General features: G+C 50.8%; 3 protein-coding genes across 3 annotated transcripts; 1 reads left to right on the top strand and 2 right to left on the bottom strand.

The window, feature by feature from the left end:
• The first annotated feature begins 14 nt into the window (after nt 1–14).
• Nucleotides 15–5,024, top strand: NDUFA6 (NADH:ubiquinone oxidoreductase subunit A6). The gene is made up of 3 exons (XM_081128290.1): nt 15–211; nt 4,044–4,159; nt 4,819–5,024. The coding sequence occupies exons 1-3, from the start codon at nt 70–72 to the stop codon at nt 4,948–4,950; spliced, it is 390 nt and encodes a 129-aa protein (XP_080984416.1). The 5' UTR covers nt 15–69; the 3' UTR covers nt 4,951–5,024.
• Nucleotides 5,025–6,103: 1,079 nt separating this feature from the next.
• Nucleotides 6,104–10,086, bottom strand: SMDT1 (single-pass membrane protein with aspartate rich tail 1). The gene is made up of 3 exons (XM_081128291.1): nt 9,770–10,086; nt 7,643–7,783; nt 6,104–6,330 (listed from the first exon to the last, which is right to left on the bottom strand). Exons 1-2 carry the CDS (start codon nt 9,953–9,955, stop codon nt 7,646–7,648), a joined length of 324 nt encoding a protein of 107 aa, XP_080984417.1. The 5' UTR covers nt 9,956–10,086; the 3' UTR covers nt 6,104–6,330; nt 7,643–7,645.
• A 210-nt stretch (nt 10,087–10,296) lies between these two features.
• On the bottom strand, nt 10,297–14,850 carry PHETA2 (PH domain containing endocytic trafficking adaptor 2). The gene is made up of 3 exons (XM_081128289.1): nt 14,659–14,850; nt 13,245–13,328; nt 10,297–12,699 (listed from the first exon to the last, which is right to left on the bottom strand). The coding sequence occupies exon 3, from the start codon at nt 12,683–12,685 to the stop codon at nt 11,909–11,911; it is 777 nt and encodes a 258-aa protein (XP_080984415.1). The 5' UTR covers nt 12,686–12,699; nt 13,245–13,328; nt 14,659–14,850; the 3' UTR covers nt 10,297–11,908.
• Nucleotides 14,851–16,418: the final 1,568 nt, after the last annotated feature.

The raw sequence follows: 16,418 nt of genomic DNA, 5'->3' as shown, positions 1-16,418 counted from the left end.
TATTTTCATCCTTTGGCCTCACTAGTGAGTTGAAAGGGGGTGGGGTTGGGAAGCGGTTTCTTTAGCAAGATGGCGGCGAGCGGCCTCCGCCGGGCTGCTGCTGCTGCGGCCAGCACCTCGGTGAAGCCCATTTTCAGTCGGGACATGAACGAGGCGAAGCGAAGGGTGCGCGAGCTCTACCGCGCCTGGTATCGGGAGGTGCCGACCACTGGTGAGAAGCATCGGCGTACGCGGGGTCCCGGAGGCAGCCGCTCAAGGTCGCAGCCGTCCTGGCCTCCGATTTCTCCGGGCAGAGGCGACCCGCGTGTTTCAGGGGAGGAGGGTCACCCGAGCCGTGGTGGACCCGACCTGGCAGCGGCGCCGGGGTCAGACCAGCCGTGTCCTGCGTACGTGCCGCGCTTCTAGGCGCCCTCAGCGCTTTGGCACCCGTGGCCGCCAGGAATTCTTAACGAAACCCTGGGAGGGACAGTCAATGACATACTCATTTTATAAGGGGAGGAAACTGAGGCACCGAGAGGGGAAGTGACCCTTCCAAAGCCCACAGCTAGCCCGTGGTGGATCTGGAATCCAAAGTCAACTGCAGGGCTACAAAAGAACGTACAGACGCCCCTAGGTCACCTGGATAACCCAAGTGGCTGTAGGGCTTGGGCGCGCATCTGGTTCCCACATCGCTCACTAAAGAAACTGAACCAGAAGTGACTTTCCCAAGGTCATCCATGAGCCCGCGATGCCTTTTCCCTCCTGCGAGGTGCTCTCGCCTCCCCCTTCAGTCTCCCAAGTCTCGGTCCCTGGGTTCTCTCTGCCCGCCCCCCTGGTAATCCTTGGGGGCTCCTCTCTGCCCCCTGCTGGCCGGCCCTCTACTTGAGAGCCCTGCAGTCACTTCGATGTCAGAGAACAGTCTGTTCATGGGACGGACTGAAATACAAACTGCGGGGCTCAGAGACTTTGTTTCCTTATCGTGGCAGCCCCCTCAGGGCTGTCAGTACACATGCCAGGGACTCGCTGTCCTATTTCATTGATTCGGTGCGTTCTAACGCAGACCATCACGGCTAGCCTGAGCGGGAAGGCGTTTTCAAGCTGGAGCGCCATGGCACCTCTCAGGGCTGCTACTTCCCTGCCTGTGTGTGAGTAGAATGTGGTGGTTACCGGACTGGCCTCCAGGCTTTGTCCCTTCCTCGCTGTGTGGCTTTGGGCAAATTATTTTATCTTGCTGTGCCTCAGTTTCCTCATTTATCAAATGAGGGTAAGAATGGTACCTTCTTCAGAGAGTTACCATATTAAATAGGTTAACATATCTGGAATGCTTAGGAGAGCGCCTGGTACTTAGGGCTGCTACTGTTGTTTTTATTGTTATCACCACCATTGTTATTTATGGGGCTTGCCCTAGCAGCAGCCTCCTTGCAGAAGTTCTTGAATGTATGCGAACTGTGACTGCTCCACAGTGTCCCTGTCTTCAAGCGGACTTTGAGAAATTATGAATGACGGGAACTTAAACCCACAAGATACTGGGGAGGGAGAAACTTGAGTGAACTACTGATTCAGGGACTGCAAATTCAAATGCCTTCAGGGGACAGGTGGATAATAGGTGTGGAGAGTGTGTATTTAAATTCAGATGTTTCAAAAAAAGTTTGCCTAGCAGAATACTTCTGTGAGTGCCCAGAATCTTTTCCTGTTACAGGAGGTAGGGAACAGTTGGAGTTGATTTATACCAGGGTTTCTCAAGAGCAACATTTGTGCTGGATAACTCTTTGTCTTAGGGGGCTGTCCTGTGCATTGTAGGATGTTAGCAACATCCCTGGCCTCTACCCACTAGATGCCAGTAACATTCTCCCCCTAATTGTGACAACTCAGAATGCCACTAGATGTTGCCAAATATTAGGGGGGGTGGCGGGTGTGGGGGGGAGGCAAAGTCACCACTGGTTTGAGAACCACTGATTTAGACCAAAGAACAATTCAGCAGGCTATAGATTAGACTGTTCCAGTTTGCCTTCCTACAGCCTTTCTCACTGGTGGAGGGTTGTGTTCAGGGGTTAGAATGGGAGGAAGGAGCCTACAGCAAAGCCATGGAATTTGTTTCTCTTGAGCCGGGTTCTTAACCTGGGAGGATGGACATTCAGGGATCTGTGAACTGACATTGTAAGCAAAACTTTGCATCCGTACATGTGACATTTTCCTGAGGAGAAGATGCATACACCCATTGCCCTGGTGTGTGGTTCAGGAGGTCAGGAGGAACGGGAGTAATGGGCACCAGCTCCCCTGGTGTGCCTAGGGGCACCTTGTTTTTTCCTCCCAAGGTGGGCAGGAATCTAATATAAAAATGTAGGAAAGGGTTATACTGTGATAGCAGGGGGAAGATTCCTCATATTTCTTTCCTTCAAAGAGTACCAATTGTAAATTTTCAAACAAAACAGTGAACACCCTGGATTCCAGGCCCAAGTTTGCCAGGGACCAGTAGTGCTCTAGCCCCCCCCCCCCCGCCCACCTCAAGTGGTAAGATTCTAAATTCTAGGATCCATATTAGTTTACATTTGTTTTTATGTCTCCTCCCTTTGTTTGCTGTTTTCTGAAATTCCTAATATGATACTATACTATTTTAACAACCAACTCTTGGACGGGAAACCTAGATTTATAATGTTTACTGTTTTCCATGGTGTAAATACTCCCACCACGGTTGATTTTAAGGTACCAAAGTGAAGTCAGCGAGGCAGCAGATTTGGGGAGATGTGTAGAATTGGCTGCCCACGAGAACCTGCTCCAGCACAGCACTGGATACGGAGCTCTCTGCAGTGTGAGCTAGCCTCGGTCCCGTCCGCCCTGTTAACACTTACGATGCGATGAAGTCGGGCTGCAGTTCGGTTTCTGGGACTGTGTAGTCAGCTGTGGTTGGACCAGAAACGTTGTTGCCTTTGCAGCATGGCATAGTATTTCCTCAGCAGAAGCTTTATGAGTATAGTTAAAGATTCGCGCTTTCTTAGTCAGTCGCTAACGAGCTCTCAGTACTGGTTTTCAGAGCTGGCGGTGATGGTGCCTCACCAAGTGGGCACACTGCTCTCCTTCCTCCCCCACAATGCTCGGCCTAGCCTGAGGGCCTCGTTTCTGCTGTCCCCTCACCCTCTTCTGTCCTTGTTCCACCTACCATACAAGGCCCTGTTCATGCCCTTCTTGTCATCAGCAAATTCACTGAAGGCTGACTGCCCCGGGATGGGAATAAAAATGATTAAAGCCTAATTTTCAAAGGACATCCACATGCGTCATCTGAAGTCCAGGTAGTGGAGTCTGTGCCACTATCTTAGGCACTTATTTAATCAGGGATTGCTGAATATTATGATTTCATGTTTGTACTCATGGATAACAGTCCCTCTAATTAGAATTTAAGACTAAGAACAGGACCTACATCATAAACCTCTCTCCTTCCGCCAGTAACTTAACATGGTAGTTGCTGGCTGGATTGAAGCCTTCCCCACCTGCACAGACCCTCAGCAGTCTCCCTCAACTCTAATTTTGTGTGGTGCACACACCTACAACACATCATTTCCCTTTAATTTCAACCCATGATCTTTGGGCAGATGTTCCATATAATAATAATGCTAACATGTATTGAGGGCCTGTTCCATGCCAGGCACTGTTCTAAGCATCTCACATTGTCAGAATCCTCCCAACAGCTCTGGAGTTATATGTGCTATCACTGTCCTCACTTCACTCATATGTAAATGCACTCCGGAACAGAGAAGTAACGTACACAGGATCGTATAGCTGATAACTGACAGCAGGAATTCGAACCCAGGTCGTTCACATGCTTGAACCGTGCTATACTGTCCTTCAAATGCAGTGGTCTCTCCGCAAACAAAACGTAAGCTCTTTGAGGGCCTGAGTCATGTCTCACACTTCCTCACATCCTCAAGCACCGAGCTTGGGGTCCGGCTAATATCTGGTGAATGAAGTGAGTGGGGAACCTCTATGTGTTTAACGAATATCCGTGGACTCAAATTTAAAAAAGAAGTTTTAACCATATAATTTCTACCCTGATCATGTTTTCTCTTTAGTGAACTTATTCCAGCTAGACATCTCTGTGAAACAGGGACGGGATAAAGTCCGAGAAATGTTTATGAAGAATGCCCACGTCACAGACCCCAGAGTGGTTGATCTTCTGGTCATTAAGGTAACTGACCTTCCCTAACCAATTTAAAAGAACAGCCAACTTGTCCAGAGCTTTTCACTCTTCCCAAATGAGCATTTTGTTTCCAAGTTTTAAAAGCAACTGCTGGGTCAGCAACTGTTACCTAGAGTTTCAAAGGAAGAGTTGCACTTGGAGGTTGTAGTGGTTAAATAGGTTGTAAGACCGTGCAGGGAAAATCTCTCGGGGCTTGCGCTTTATAAATGACACAGGCATGAACCTGTGAACTCTTCAACCTCTTCTCCAGAAGTTACTGCTTCACCTGGTTGCCAGCTTACGTGTAAACGGGGCCAAATCCTGGCCCTGATTCTCTGACCAGTCACATGAGCATCAATGGGAGGGAGCTTCAGCATGTTAAGCAGAAATGTAAGTTAAACCAGTCAGGTTAGGCATCATGGGGCAGGGGCCTACTGACCTGGAAGTCCCTCCTTAGACCAGTTAGCCACAGTTAAAATATTTGAAAGCCTTCAGACATCATTTGGTCCAGTGCCTGTTTCCAGATGCAGAAACTGGTCTAGACAGAGTATATTACTTACCCAAGGTCACTCACGTCAGTGCCAGAGCAATAAATGGAATCCTGGCCTTGTGTTGTATTCCTTTCACTGGGTCACTTTTACTGAAGACCTCTCCCCTCACTTGTGCAGGGAAAGATGGAACTGGAGGAAACAATTAAAGTGTGGAAGCAGCGGACACACGTTATGCGGTTCTTCCATGAAACAGAAGCACCAAGGCCAAAGGATTTCCTGTCCAAGTTCTATGTTGGCCACGACCCATGAAGTCATTCAGTGGAAGGGTGCATGTTGATATTTAAATACTTGAGAGTACAAATAAACTCAGTATATGATGGTCACTTCATGATAGGATTCCATTGGTGAACCAAAGGGAAGCTCCATTTCTGCAGTCTCACTTTTTTGCCTGAACAAGTGGGGCAGGGGTATACACACCACCTGTTCGCTCCCTTTTCCTAAAGTGTGGGGTTTCCTGTAAATTAGATTGGATTCTCTTCTCAGAGTCTCACATTTTGGTAAACACGAAGTATGAGGCCATCTGTTCAGAAACTGTTATACTGGGTATGAGGCTGCATGACGTTAATTTAGCTGTGTTTCTACAGCCTCCAGGACTGGATAGTGTCATGGCACAGAGTATCCAAAATTAGCCAGCTCTTGCTGTTGGAGAGGAATGAGGATGGCACTGAGAGACACATAAGTAGAGCCGACAAGCTGGGCTATGTTTCCCTGGGTTTTAAAGAAAATGGCTGCTCAGAGGCCTAGACCCTCTATTTGTAACAAACACAGGTCCTTAAAATGAAATTAACTTCCTGCTCAATTAGGCTCCCTGCTAGGGACACAGATGTTCAATGCACATATGGAGAACAGAAATATTCCAATTGTTTGGTTTAACAGGTGTAGCTTTGGAGTGACAGAATAAATGTTGATCCGGGTTAAAGAACTGATTTCTGCTTTCAATGGCAGTCTTTTCATTTCTTCCCTGGATGGTCTAAATGCTGGAGAAAGGGATTCAATATATAGTCACCCTTAGAATTCCCAAGTTCTTCAGCATCAACAACCCCTTTATTTTTTCATCTAAGAAACCCACATTTTGAAAGAATCATTTTAATATTTTTCAAGTTAGTTTTAAACAACCAAAGCTCCTATGATTGATTGGCATAGGAGCCAGTGTAACTCAACACAAAAAAAGCTTGAGGGTCTAGTTAGCTTGTGCAGCTCTACGGAGGGAAAACAAAGTTTCTGTTGGGCTTCTGTAAATAATGAAAATAGGTCCCAGGCCCTCATAATAATTGATCCATAGCAGCCTGGAGATCCTTGGTTGTAAATCAAAGACCTAGTAGAGAACAAATAGCAGAGACAAGAAACTGCAACAGCTAGAGCCTACTCAGACTGAAGAAACTCCAGCCATCACTCAGTCACACACAGCTGATGTCTTTCATGTTTATTCATCATCTGATCATGCTCAGTGGACAGCACATCTCAGGGAGCCTCCCAGAGCCTGGGATAGTGGGCGGTGGTCATGGACCATGCAGGAGGCTTCACTGGAGTTGGGAGGCTCAGGGCTTTCCCTAGGCCCTTCTGACAGGCAAGGAGGAGAGGCTGTAAGCATCACCATTTCTTGATTCAGTTAGGGCTTTCTCTTTTGACCTGTAAGAAAGGGAAGCAGCAGTGAATTGGGCAGCAGAGCAGCCCTTTACCCACATACTGAAAGAGAAATCCACAGAGTGGTTCCACCAAACAGGATAGAGGCAGTTTTGAGTAAATCTGATTATTCATTTATACACTTATTAAACATTCACCACAGACCAGGCACTGGGGCCCCAAAGGTATAAAAATCATGTTCCCTGCCAGCAAGAAGCTCATAGTCTAGCAGAGTTTGGAGGGTGTGGTGTATGTGTTTAAGCACATAGTATTGAGTGTCAACAGAGAGGTACTGGCCAGTCAGAGGAAGGAGCAGTCACTTAAAAATGGAAGAATGTGCGAAGACCTTATCAAAGACAATGAAGAATTGGTGGAAATAGAGCAGTGGGACACAGCCTTCCAACTGGGAGGAACAATGAGCCAATGCTCGGGAGTAAGAGCAGGGGTAATTCAAGAAATGGCGAAAACCAGGGATAGGTATGTGGTTGGGATATGGAAGATGAGGCTAGAGTAACAAGTGTGACCAGAGCATGGCAAGCCTTGAATGCCAGACTAAAGAATCACGAGTGTCCTTATCTCTGACAGTAATGCAGCCACAAAGCACATATCAGAGCACCAGAAGTCAACACAAGGAAGCTGAACAGGACAGGTACTGGGGGAAAGGTTTGTGAGCTGTGGTGACCAGGCTGTGGTGCCCATGTACAGGCTGTACTGGTACAGAGCTTGGTAACCACAGCTGTCCATGGTGAGACTCTAAATTTCAATGTGAAGCACTGAAATGAAGCTGTTTGTGATGGGTGTGTAAGGCATATTAAATTATCAAGGAAATTTTGGGGTGGAGGATGAGGGTACATAAAGGGCAAATGAGCCCTGGCCAGTGGCTAAGTTGGTTGGAGTGTCGTCCTGTTCACCAAAAGATTGCAGGTTTGATTCCAGTCAGGGCACATACCTAGGCTGTGGTTCAATCCCCAGTAGGGGTGTATACAGGAGGCAACCAATCAATGTTTCTCTCTCCCTTCTCTCTCTAAAAATGAAAAACATATCCTTGAGTGAGGATAATAAGTAAATGAATGGCAAATGACAAGGCTGGCTGGGGTCCAACCTAATTGGAAGAGACCACAGTGAATTTGTAAGTCAATAAGAGTTTCCCTCATCCAACATAGAGAAAAAAAACATTAGCCACCAAGTGAGTCATCCATTAAAGGTCTGCACTTCTGCTTCGAGTGTCCAGATGCTGCTTGTCACCAGGCCAAACTACATCAGTTCCAACTCCACCCCTTCCTGCTCCTGGTCCATGCAGGCCAATAGCAAGTCTTACCTGTTAGTCATCATCATCATCATCCTCTGGGACAAAAATGTCATGCTCCTCAAGTAGAGCGGCAAAATTCTTGCTAATGAGCGTCCCGACATAGAGAAAGGGGATCACAATGGAGAACACACGGAGAAGGCCAAAGGACATCTGCAGAGAGTCAGAGTGGTGGCTGTGAACTCCAGGGCCCACTGTGGCATGACTAGAAGGCCTGGCCCTCTCAGGGTCATTCCCTCTTATGGACCCCAGACCTGTCCTAAGCAACTTGACTTTAAAAGTCCTTGGGAAAATACAGAGCAAAAAATAATTGGAAGGAGATATACAGTGATTTTATGGCCATCAAAGTGGATACTGGAAAGAAAAGGTACATCTAAAAATTGGAGTACATGCCCTGGCTGGTGTGACTCGGTTGGTTGAAGCATCGTCCGTATACCGAAAGGTTACGAGTTTGATTCCAGGTCAAGGCATATACTTAGGTTTTGGGTTTGATCCCCAGGGGGGCACGTATGGAAGGCAACCAATCAAAGTTCTCTCACATTGGTTTTCTTTCTCTCTCTCCCCCTCTATCTAAAATCAATAAGCATACCCTTGGGTGAGGATTAAAAAATAAAATAAAAATTGGGGCACAACCTGGCAATTAACTGCAGATACCCATAAACAGGTGAGAAAGTACTAAGAAAATAAAGTTCAGCTCTACTGCCCTGCCGGGCGTGGCTCAGCGGTTGAGCATTGGCCCAGGATCCAGGAGATCTCAGTTGGATTCCCAGCCTGGTCAGAGCACATGCCCGGGTTGCAGGCTCGATCCCCAGTCAGGGCCGTGCAGGAGGCAGCCAATCAATGACTCTCTCATCATTGATGTTTTTCTCTCTCTCTCCCTCTCCCTTCCTCTCTCTGAAATCAATAAAGATATATTAAAAAAAAAAAAAAGTTCAGCTCTACTTGAAGACAGTAAATACATGAAAATGGATTACACAAAGATGTATAGTGAAGTGAAAGGATATTCTATAGAGTTCTTGAAGTAACAGGTTTCCTGGTGCCTGAGAAATCTGATTTCACCACGTTAAAATTTTGAAACAGGTGTGTTTTGAAAAGTGAGCATGTCTTTACACTGAAAGACTAGCTTTTTATTTTTATTTTATTTTATTTTTTCTGAAAGACTAGCTTTTTAAATGGACAGAGGTATTTCATAAAATCTCAACATTTCCTCCTGTATTTTCCCATGGAGTTTCAAAAGAAGATTTTTCAGCTATGCCTTTTTTATAAGGTATCTCTTCCCCAGCATGGACCCTGCACCTTTCTGCGTCTTGCTATGAAACAGCCCTGAACTCACCTGTCTGTGTGAACTAGCATAAGCCAGCTTTGCTTTTAAGGATTTTTGTTTTGTAACTTCCCCACAGTCCTGGAGTCAAAAAGCAAACTTGTTTGGTAGAAGGGACTGTTCACATTTTACTTAGGAAACGCCCATGGTACTAAGGGTACGTGAAACGCCCATGGTACTAAGGGTATGGGGAAGCATTCAGTGGTGGAAAACCTGGTGGGAGCTGTACTAGCAGGAAACCTGGATTCCAGGACCAAACTCGGCTGCTTGCTTTGGACACCATTCTCTCCCCCGCACCCCGCCGCCCTTCATTTGGAAAAACACTGTAATAATCCCCCCGCACATCTCTCAGGACTGCAAATCACAAAACTTAAGTACTAGGTCAAAATTCATAAAAAAGATAAGGCCCGTCCCACGTACAGTTCATTTACAAAGTCCTTTCATAATTCATTATTTGATCCCATCAACTCTCTGCGGTAAACAGGGCAGATAGGTTACATGACTTGTCTGTATCGGACTCATAAAGCCGAGTCTTATGGCTCCGGAGATAGATCTAGTCACCGCGCTCCTCACGATAAGCTAGCGGAAAATGCCGTGTTTCTCAGTTCTTGATCTTCGGTCTCTATACACCCAGCTCAACACCCGGACCTACCCCGACCACCTCCCACCTGTCAAAATTAGCGCAAAACTTGATCCATCTTCCGGTCTAAGGCGGTCGTATGATTGGCCATTGCTCCTATCAATCAAAGTCGACCCGCACACACTCCCCACCACGATTGGCCTCGGCACCTTTGCCCCGCCTCCAGGCAGACACTCACTTTCACCGGCTTGGGCAAAATGGCGCCGCTGCGAGTAACGATGACTGACCTCGACGGTACCAGGCTCCGACCTGAGCCGCCCCATCCGGCGCAGATAGCTCCATCTTTCTCCAAGCTCAGTCCGTTCCGGAGAGCCCCGGATCGGACGGGTGCCAATACCAGCCAGCGAGCCGCCCTGGACGCCATCCCCGGCACCCGGACCGCAGCGCCCGGCCCAGCAACGCCCTCTGAGAGAACGCTGCCCCAAGCCTCGCGAGGCTTTCAGAAGACGAGAGGCCTCGCGCAGTGCGCTAGTTCTTGTTGCCGCGGGGGGGAAGGCATTAGTCGCGGGCCCGCCCGACGTCGTGACGTCACGGGGACGGCGCCGAGGCCCCAGTTTCCCCTCATTCCAGGCCCGGTAGGCGGGCGGTGAAGTAGGGTCGGACGGGGGAAGCCTTCAGATTTTTTCACTTTTCCCACCCAGGACAACCAGAGCTTGGCCGAGCAGCCCTCAGGTGATTGTTGAAATAAACTTGAGTAACCGGAATGAGTAATACAAAACTCAGTGTTTTAATTGTACAAAAAATACTGTAACAGTAAGATAAAAGCCTGGAGTGTCTGTATAAAATAGAAAACAAGGCGCAGTGGGCTGTGGAGCTTCGGTATAGGGCTGGGAAGGCGGCCCCTCTTCTTTGGAAACAAGCAGGGCAGGAACCGGTCGTGGACCCTGGCCCCGCATTTCAGCCCCCTGGCCTCGCTGGGCCTTGGTCAGGCTGCCCGAGGCCCCAGTAAGGGGGAGAGAGGCTAAGGGGAGATTGTGTGGCTCTGCACCTTCCATCTAGCCACTGCCACCATGCCCATAGGACCTCAGGCTAGTCTGGCCTCTGGCTCCAGAGAGCCAGCCACTTTGCCGCCCAGAACAATCGAAAAAGAAAACGCCTGGAGTAGCAATGAGAGGGTCTTGGCAGGTACATACAAACAGGACGGTGAAGTTCCCAGGTGGCTTCAGGAGCAGGAACACCTCTTTGGGAGCCCAGGCAGGAGAGGATTTATCACAAGGTACCAGCAAGTCTGTGCCCAAGCTCCTAGAACGCCCAGGAGTGAGAACCAACACTAATGGGCTTTCCCTGGGGAGCCACACGACTTGCCCACTTCTTCTTTAGCTTCCCACTTGGCAGCTCCAGGAGCTGGCAGCTGCGTACCAAAAGCAGTAAGGATTTCTGCTGACATAAAAGCTACCGGTCCTCCTGGGTTAATGTCCGGCACCATCTGTTGCCAGGATGGACAGGGAGACCCGGAGAGAGGGGGTGCCAACACTTGCTGAGCAGAATAAGTCCCTCTGTATTGGTTGAAGGCCCTCTCCCAGCAAAGAGCCCTTCCCAGACTGTGGATGGCGGTCACATACCCAATCTTCCCATCATTCAGGAAGAGCTGTGCCCCCAAAACCCCCATGATGTAATAAATCCACTTTCTCTGATACTGTCAGTCTGAAACCAACACTGCAGCCAACTTCTGGTTTTTAAATGTACCCAAAACTCCCCATGTTGGAAATTGTGGGTGAGTCTGGCATGTAGGTAAAAGGCAAGGTGGCCTGTAGGCATATAATATTCCCTACTTTCTCCATTTCATGAATACCCCTAAGAGAGGGGCAGTGCAGCATAGTGTCGGGAGACTCAGGCTCACCCTGTGACTGCTGAACAAGCCACCTTTGCTCTCTGGGCCTCAGGAAATAAAGGGGTTACAAGTAATGATTCCTCAGTCCTCTCTAAGCATGGGGGTGGATCTGGAACCTGGAGAACTCCCCTCAAAAAAACAACATTGGCCCTAGCCAGTTTGGCTCAGTGGTTAGAGTGCTGGTCCATGGACTGAAGGGTCCTGGGTTTGATTCCAGCCAAAGGTGTGTACCTCGGTTGCAGGCTCGATCTGTGCGGGAGGCAACCAATTGATGGGTCTCTCTCACATCGATGTTTCTCTCTCACTTCCATTTTCTCCGAAAAGCAATGGAAAAAATATCCTCGGGTGAGGATTAAAAAAATGCTAATAAAAATAAAAAGAAATTTTAAAAAGCAACTTTGGAAATGAGTAAACATCAAACTAAAAAAAGAATTGGCCCTGGTGTCCTGACCAGCAGGACAAGGGCAGAACCCAAAGCGCCCAGGTTCAGGGCCTATCCTGTTCCTCACATTTTGGCTGGCTCCCCTGGGCCCTCTGCAGCCACCCCCGCCTCAGCTCCAGGATCTCCTGGCCGAACCAATCGTGCAGGGTAGAGAAGCAAGAGGTCTCAGGGGACACGGGGCTCTGGCCCCTGCCTAGGAGGAGACTGGCAGGGCCCTGCAACTCACATTCCACCAAGCTCCGCCCTGCTGGCCTGCTGCCCACTACTTCCACTAAGCCCATAGAGCTGCAATCACTGGAGGAGTGGCCATTCTCTAGGCCCCGAGACAACTGGTCTGGAGCCTGGGTCTTACAGCGGCTTTTACTGTCCTTCCAGGATGAATGGCGATGCAAGGCCAGGCTCTGGCGGGCATCACGCAACTGATTCTCCAGCTCACGCACCACCAGGCGCATGTAGCCAAAGCTTGCCCGGGACAGCGCCTTCACCCAGGCCTCCTGGGATGCCGGTCCATCAGCTGCAAGCAGGTATGGTCGCACACCGGGCGCGTTGAAGCAGATGGTGAAGGCAAACTCCTCAGGCACGGGGGCCTCGGCCAATTCCACTGTGCAGCCCTCCAGCACCACCAGCCCCAGAGGGGCCCGGCCTTCTCGACTCTCAAAGGAGAACAGTAGGTTGCCCTTGAGGACAAACCAGCACCTTCGGCCAGTGCCACTGGGGGTGGGTGGAGTCCCTGGGCCCCCCCAAGTGCGCAGGAAGCCCATGTGGTCTGCTGGGGAGTTGCTCAGTGCATAGTGGGTCACACTTCTCTCATTCAACTTCATGGCTCCCTTAAGAACTGTGAGGCAAGAGAGGTGGCCGAGAGTCAGAGAGGGAGACAGCCCCTATGTCCCTGTGGGGAAAAGATTGCTGGCTCTGGAAGAGACTTGGGCCCCAGCCCTTGCTGTGTGCCTTGAGGCTCATAGTGGCTTCATCTGTGAAATGAGCTAGTATCCCCTGCCTTTATCTCAAAGAGTTATTGTGAGGGTCATGAAAAACACTGCACATCAGAGGACTCAGAGAAAAGATAATGTGATTGTATCAGATCAGGAGGTATGACAAGGGTTTTGACACAGCTTTTTAAAATTCAAAGGAACAGACCCAGCTGAGCTGAAATGGATACCAAGTCCATAGAAGCCATTGTGCTTCTACCATCCACTAATCTAGGGGCCCCTTAGTGTCAACCCTGAGGTCAAACCTCCAGGGCATGACCCTCCTGACTCATGGAAAACTGAGGCCGGGAGCAGTGATGGTGAACTGCACAGTGACGCGGCCAGTAGAAGAGCTTGGGCTCCTCATTCCCTCACACCTTCTGGGGGCAAGTCTTAGCAATGACCCACTTACCAGCAGAGCTTCATAGGTGGAGGCAGGGGCCTCTCTTGTCTGGCCACAAGGCACAACCACTTGACCACGTGATTTCCAGTGTACCTGCAAAATAATTCTCAAACCCAGTCAACCTATCCTAAAGATGAAAACTCTAAACTTTGGGGCCCAGTGAAACCACCATCTCCTCCAAGAAGCCTTCCCAGGCCCCTGATAATCCCCTACCAACCCACCTACCCAGGCCAGGCTCCTGGGAGCAGTTCCAGAGACTGTGGTCCTATTGCCTTGACCTTCACTATTCAGACCTCAGCTCCTTGCCCTCTGAGGCTAGGTCAGAGTTAAGTGCCCTCATAGCTTTTCCCTTCTAGCACTTGTCACATAGTTTATCTGTGGGCTTTAATTTAAATGACCTAATCTGAGAGGCCTGCCTTGATCACATTTTCTAAGCTGCTGCTGACCATCAACGTGGTCTGATCCAAGATGACCCAACCACAGCCCCTCATTTTCATTTCCTCCATCCCTCAAAGATCTCCCTTGTGTTTACAATGCTGTCCCCAGCCCCAGAATGTCTAGACAGTGACTTGGCTTGGCTCCAGGGGTAATCCCAATGCCCTGGAGAAGTATTTGTTGGAAGTAACAGAATAAAACAGTGGGGAAAACAAAGGCCCTCTCTCCAGAAGCCTACATTCCAGCAGGGAAGAGACACTGTAAACAAACAGACAAAAATAAACAATAGTGTATGAATTAAAAATAATCTAATACTGAATAACCTAAGGACCGGTCATGATAAGGGCTGTGAAAGAAAGAAACAGGGTCTTGGGATGGGGTTGGTTCTAGGAGGGGGTGGGCGGAGGAGCCGGAGATCACAGAGGTGTGCTGGAGGAGTGGCCGCGCCTCGGCCCTGGGCCAGCACCGGGCGCAGGGAGGGGTCAGGCACCCACGGGTCTTCCCCCCTCCCCCGCCGCGCGCCTGCAGACGGGTGCGCCCCCTAAAACCCAGGGTTGCAAGGCCGGGACTGCGCGCTCGGCGGGAGGCCGCCGCACCGCATTTTCCGGGTTCTTTCGTCGGAGGAGCGGGGGGCTGGGGCAGCGCACCGACCGGCCGGTGGTGGGGCCCTGGCACGGGGGCGGCCTCCCTGGGAACTCCTTATCCCGGGCACCGCTGCCCGCTCGGTTTCCCGGTCCCCGCAAAGGGGCTGTCCCGCCACGTCCCCGCGGGCCACGCCTTCCCGGGGGCCGCCTCCTCCCGGAGCCAGCGCCGCCGAGCGCGCCCCCTAACCCTGGAGGGTGGCGGGCCGGCTGGGTGCGGCCGCGCCCGGGCGATCCCGTCTCCAGACCCCGCGTTCCCGCGGGGTGGCGAGCTTGGCTGCGGGAGCCCGGAGACCCCGCCTGGGCGGCGCGAGCTGCCGCTCCCACCCTTCCCGTCCAGGACTCACCAGATGCCCCTCGATCCTCACGGGAAGGACACTGAGCCCCGAAGCTGCAGCGACCGCGGCCTCACACCCAGGGCCCCACCGCGGGCAGGGCGCCCGCCCCAGACTTCCCCACCCCTCACCTCCCCCCCGTCGCCCCGGCCCCGAGGGCCCGCAGTCCTTCTCTAACCCGCTCCATCCCCCTCTCCCCGCCCCGCCCACTTCTCTGCCCAGCGCAGCCCGGGTGGCCTCGCCGCGGCCGCCTCCTCTGGGCGGGCTCCTACTCAGTCTGCAAGGCCCCGGCCGCGCTTCCAGGCCACGCCACTGGGACCCTGAAGTGGCCAGATCTCTGCTTCCGGAGCTACCCATTGCTGCTTGTGCCACTCCCAGTGGCCTGCAACCCCCCCGCCACCCCGAGGCTCTGCCTGGGCCCGGCCCAGCCCTGGGTAGGCCTGTGCTGTGTGTTAGCTTAATACGAGTTCACATCCACTCGCTTATGACTCAAGTGAAGTTGTTTTAAGCCACTTGTTTGTGACCCCCCCCCCAAAAAAAAAGTTGCTTTGATATAAGTCTGAAGTCAGCGGTGCCAGGATGTCACCGTTCCGCTTCTGTTGCTGATAAGCGGTCAGCGGGGGGCTTATCATTAAGAACCGGCGGAGAAGCGACTCTGACAAGGGGCCGTTCGCTACAGATACTGAGCGTGCGAGGACTATCTGAGGGTTTCGGTTTGCGCAGGGCGACGCTTCCGTAACTTAGAAACTCTCCCGAGACCCTGGAGACGTGGCCGCGGTGACTCTCGGAGGGGGGTGGGGCTGTGGCGGGACGCCTCGCGGTGGCCGCAGGAGCGACCGTCCCGCAGCAGCTCCGCCCTCGGGCTAAGCCGGCCTCCTGGTTCCCTAGCAACGGCGCTCCGGCAACCGGGCGCTTGTGCTTCTGCTCAGGCAGCTGGCAATCAGCTTTTTGGTGGCTGGCTGGCTCTCCAGAGTGCTTCCTCATGTCAAAAGGGACGCCTTATATTAAATTTGGACATTATTCCTCACCTCCCCTTGCCTGGAACAACAGTGTGATTCATCTGTCATTTGTTTGGAGTATGGTTTATTAAGAGATATGCTATTGGCTTGTGAAATTATTATAATTCCCACGATGAACCTGTGCTAAATAAATTGTTGGCAAAGACAGAATCAGTCTCTGAGTATAACGTTAGCTGCCCTCCCCGTGCCCCCCAACCCCCACCCCAAACGAAGGAGGCTGGGGTTTCCCTATGGCCCGGGAAGCCAGTGAGCTCAAACCATGTGTCTGTGAACTTGTTGGTTCCCACCTCAGAGCTTTTCCCCTTGCAGTTCCTGCAGCCCAGAATGCTCTTCCCTCTCACCCGTACCCCTCAGCTCTAACTCTTCAGGACTCCATATCAATTAGGTCACAGCTCAAATGTCTCCTCCTTGACTATACACGTAAAGAAGTCTGTGTGGGGGAGGAAGAAACATTCCTCTACCCTTCGAGGTTCTTTCTGCTGGTCAAATAATGAAATCAACATGAGAAAGATTAACAAGAGGAAATAACCAAACTTTATTACATTCATAAGTACAGGAACCCCACATTCATGAGAGATTCAGAGACCCCACATACACAGAGGTTCAGAGACAGGAAAGTAAAATAAGGTACATATGACATTCTGAGCTAAGGAATGTGGTCAGAGGCCTGGGGCTTCAGAGGGGAGGAGATCGATAAGAATTCACAGATTGCCCTGGCCAGTTTGGCTGAGTGGTTAGCGTGTCGGCCAGAGG

Source organism: Miniopterus schreibersii, assembly GCF_964146895.1.
Source record: "Miniopterus schreibersii genome assembly, chromosome: 2".
Taxonomy (NCBI): domain Eukaryota; kingdom Metazoa; phylum Chordata; class Mammalia; order Chiroptera; family Miniopteridae; genus Miniopterus; species Miniopterus schreibersii.
Note: the sequence above shows the minus strand (reverse complement) of the source record. Positions and strands in the feature narration are given on the sequence as shown.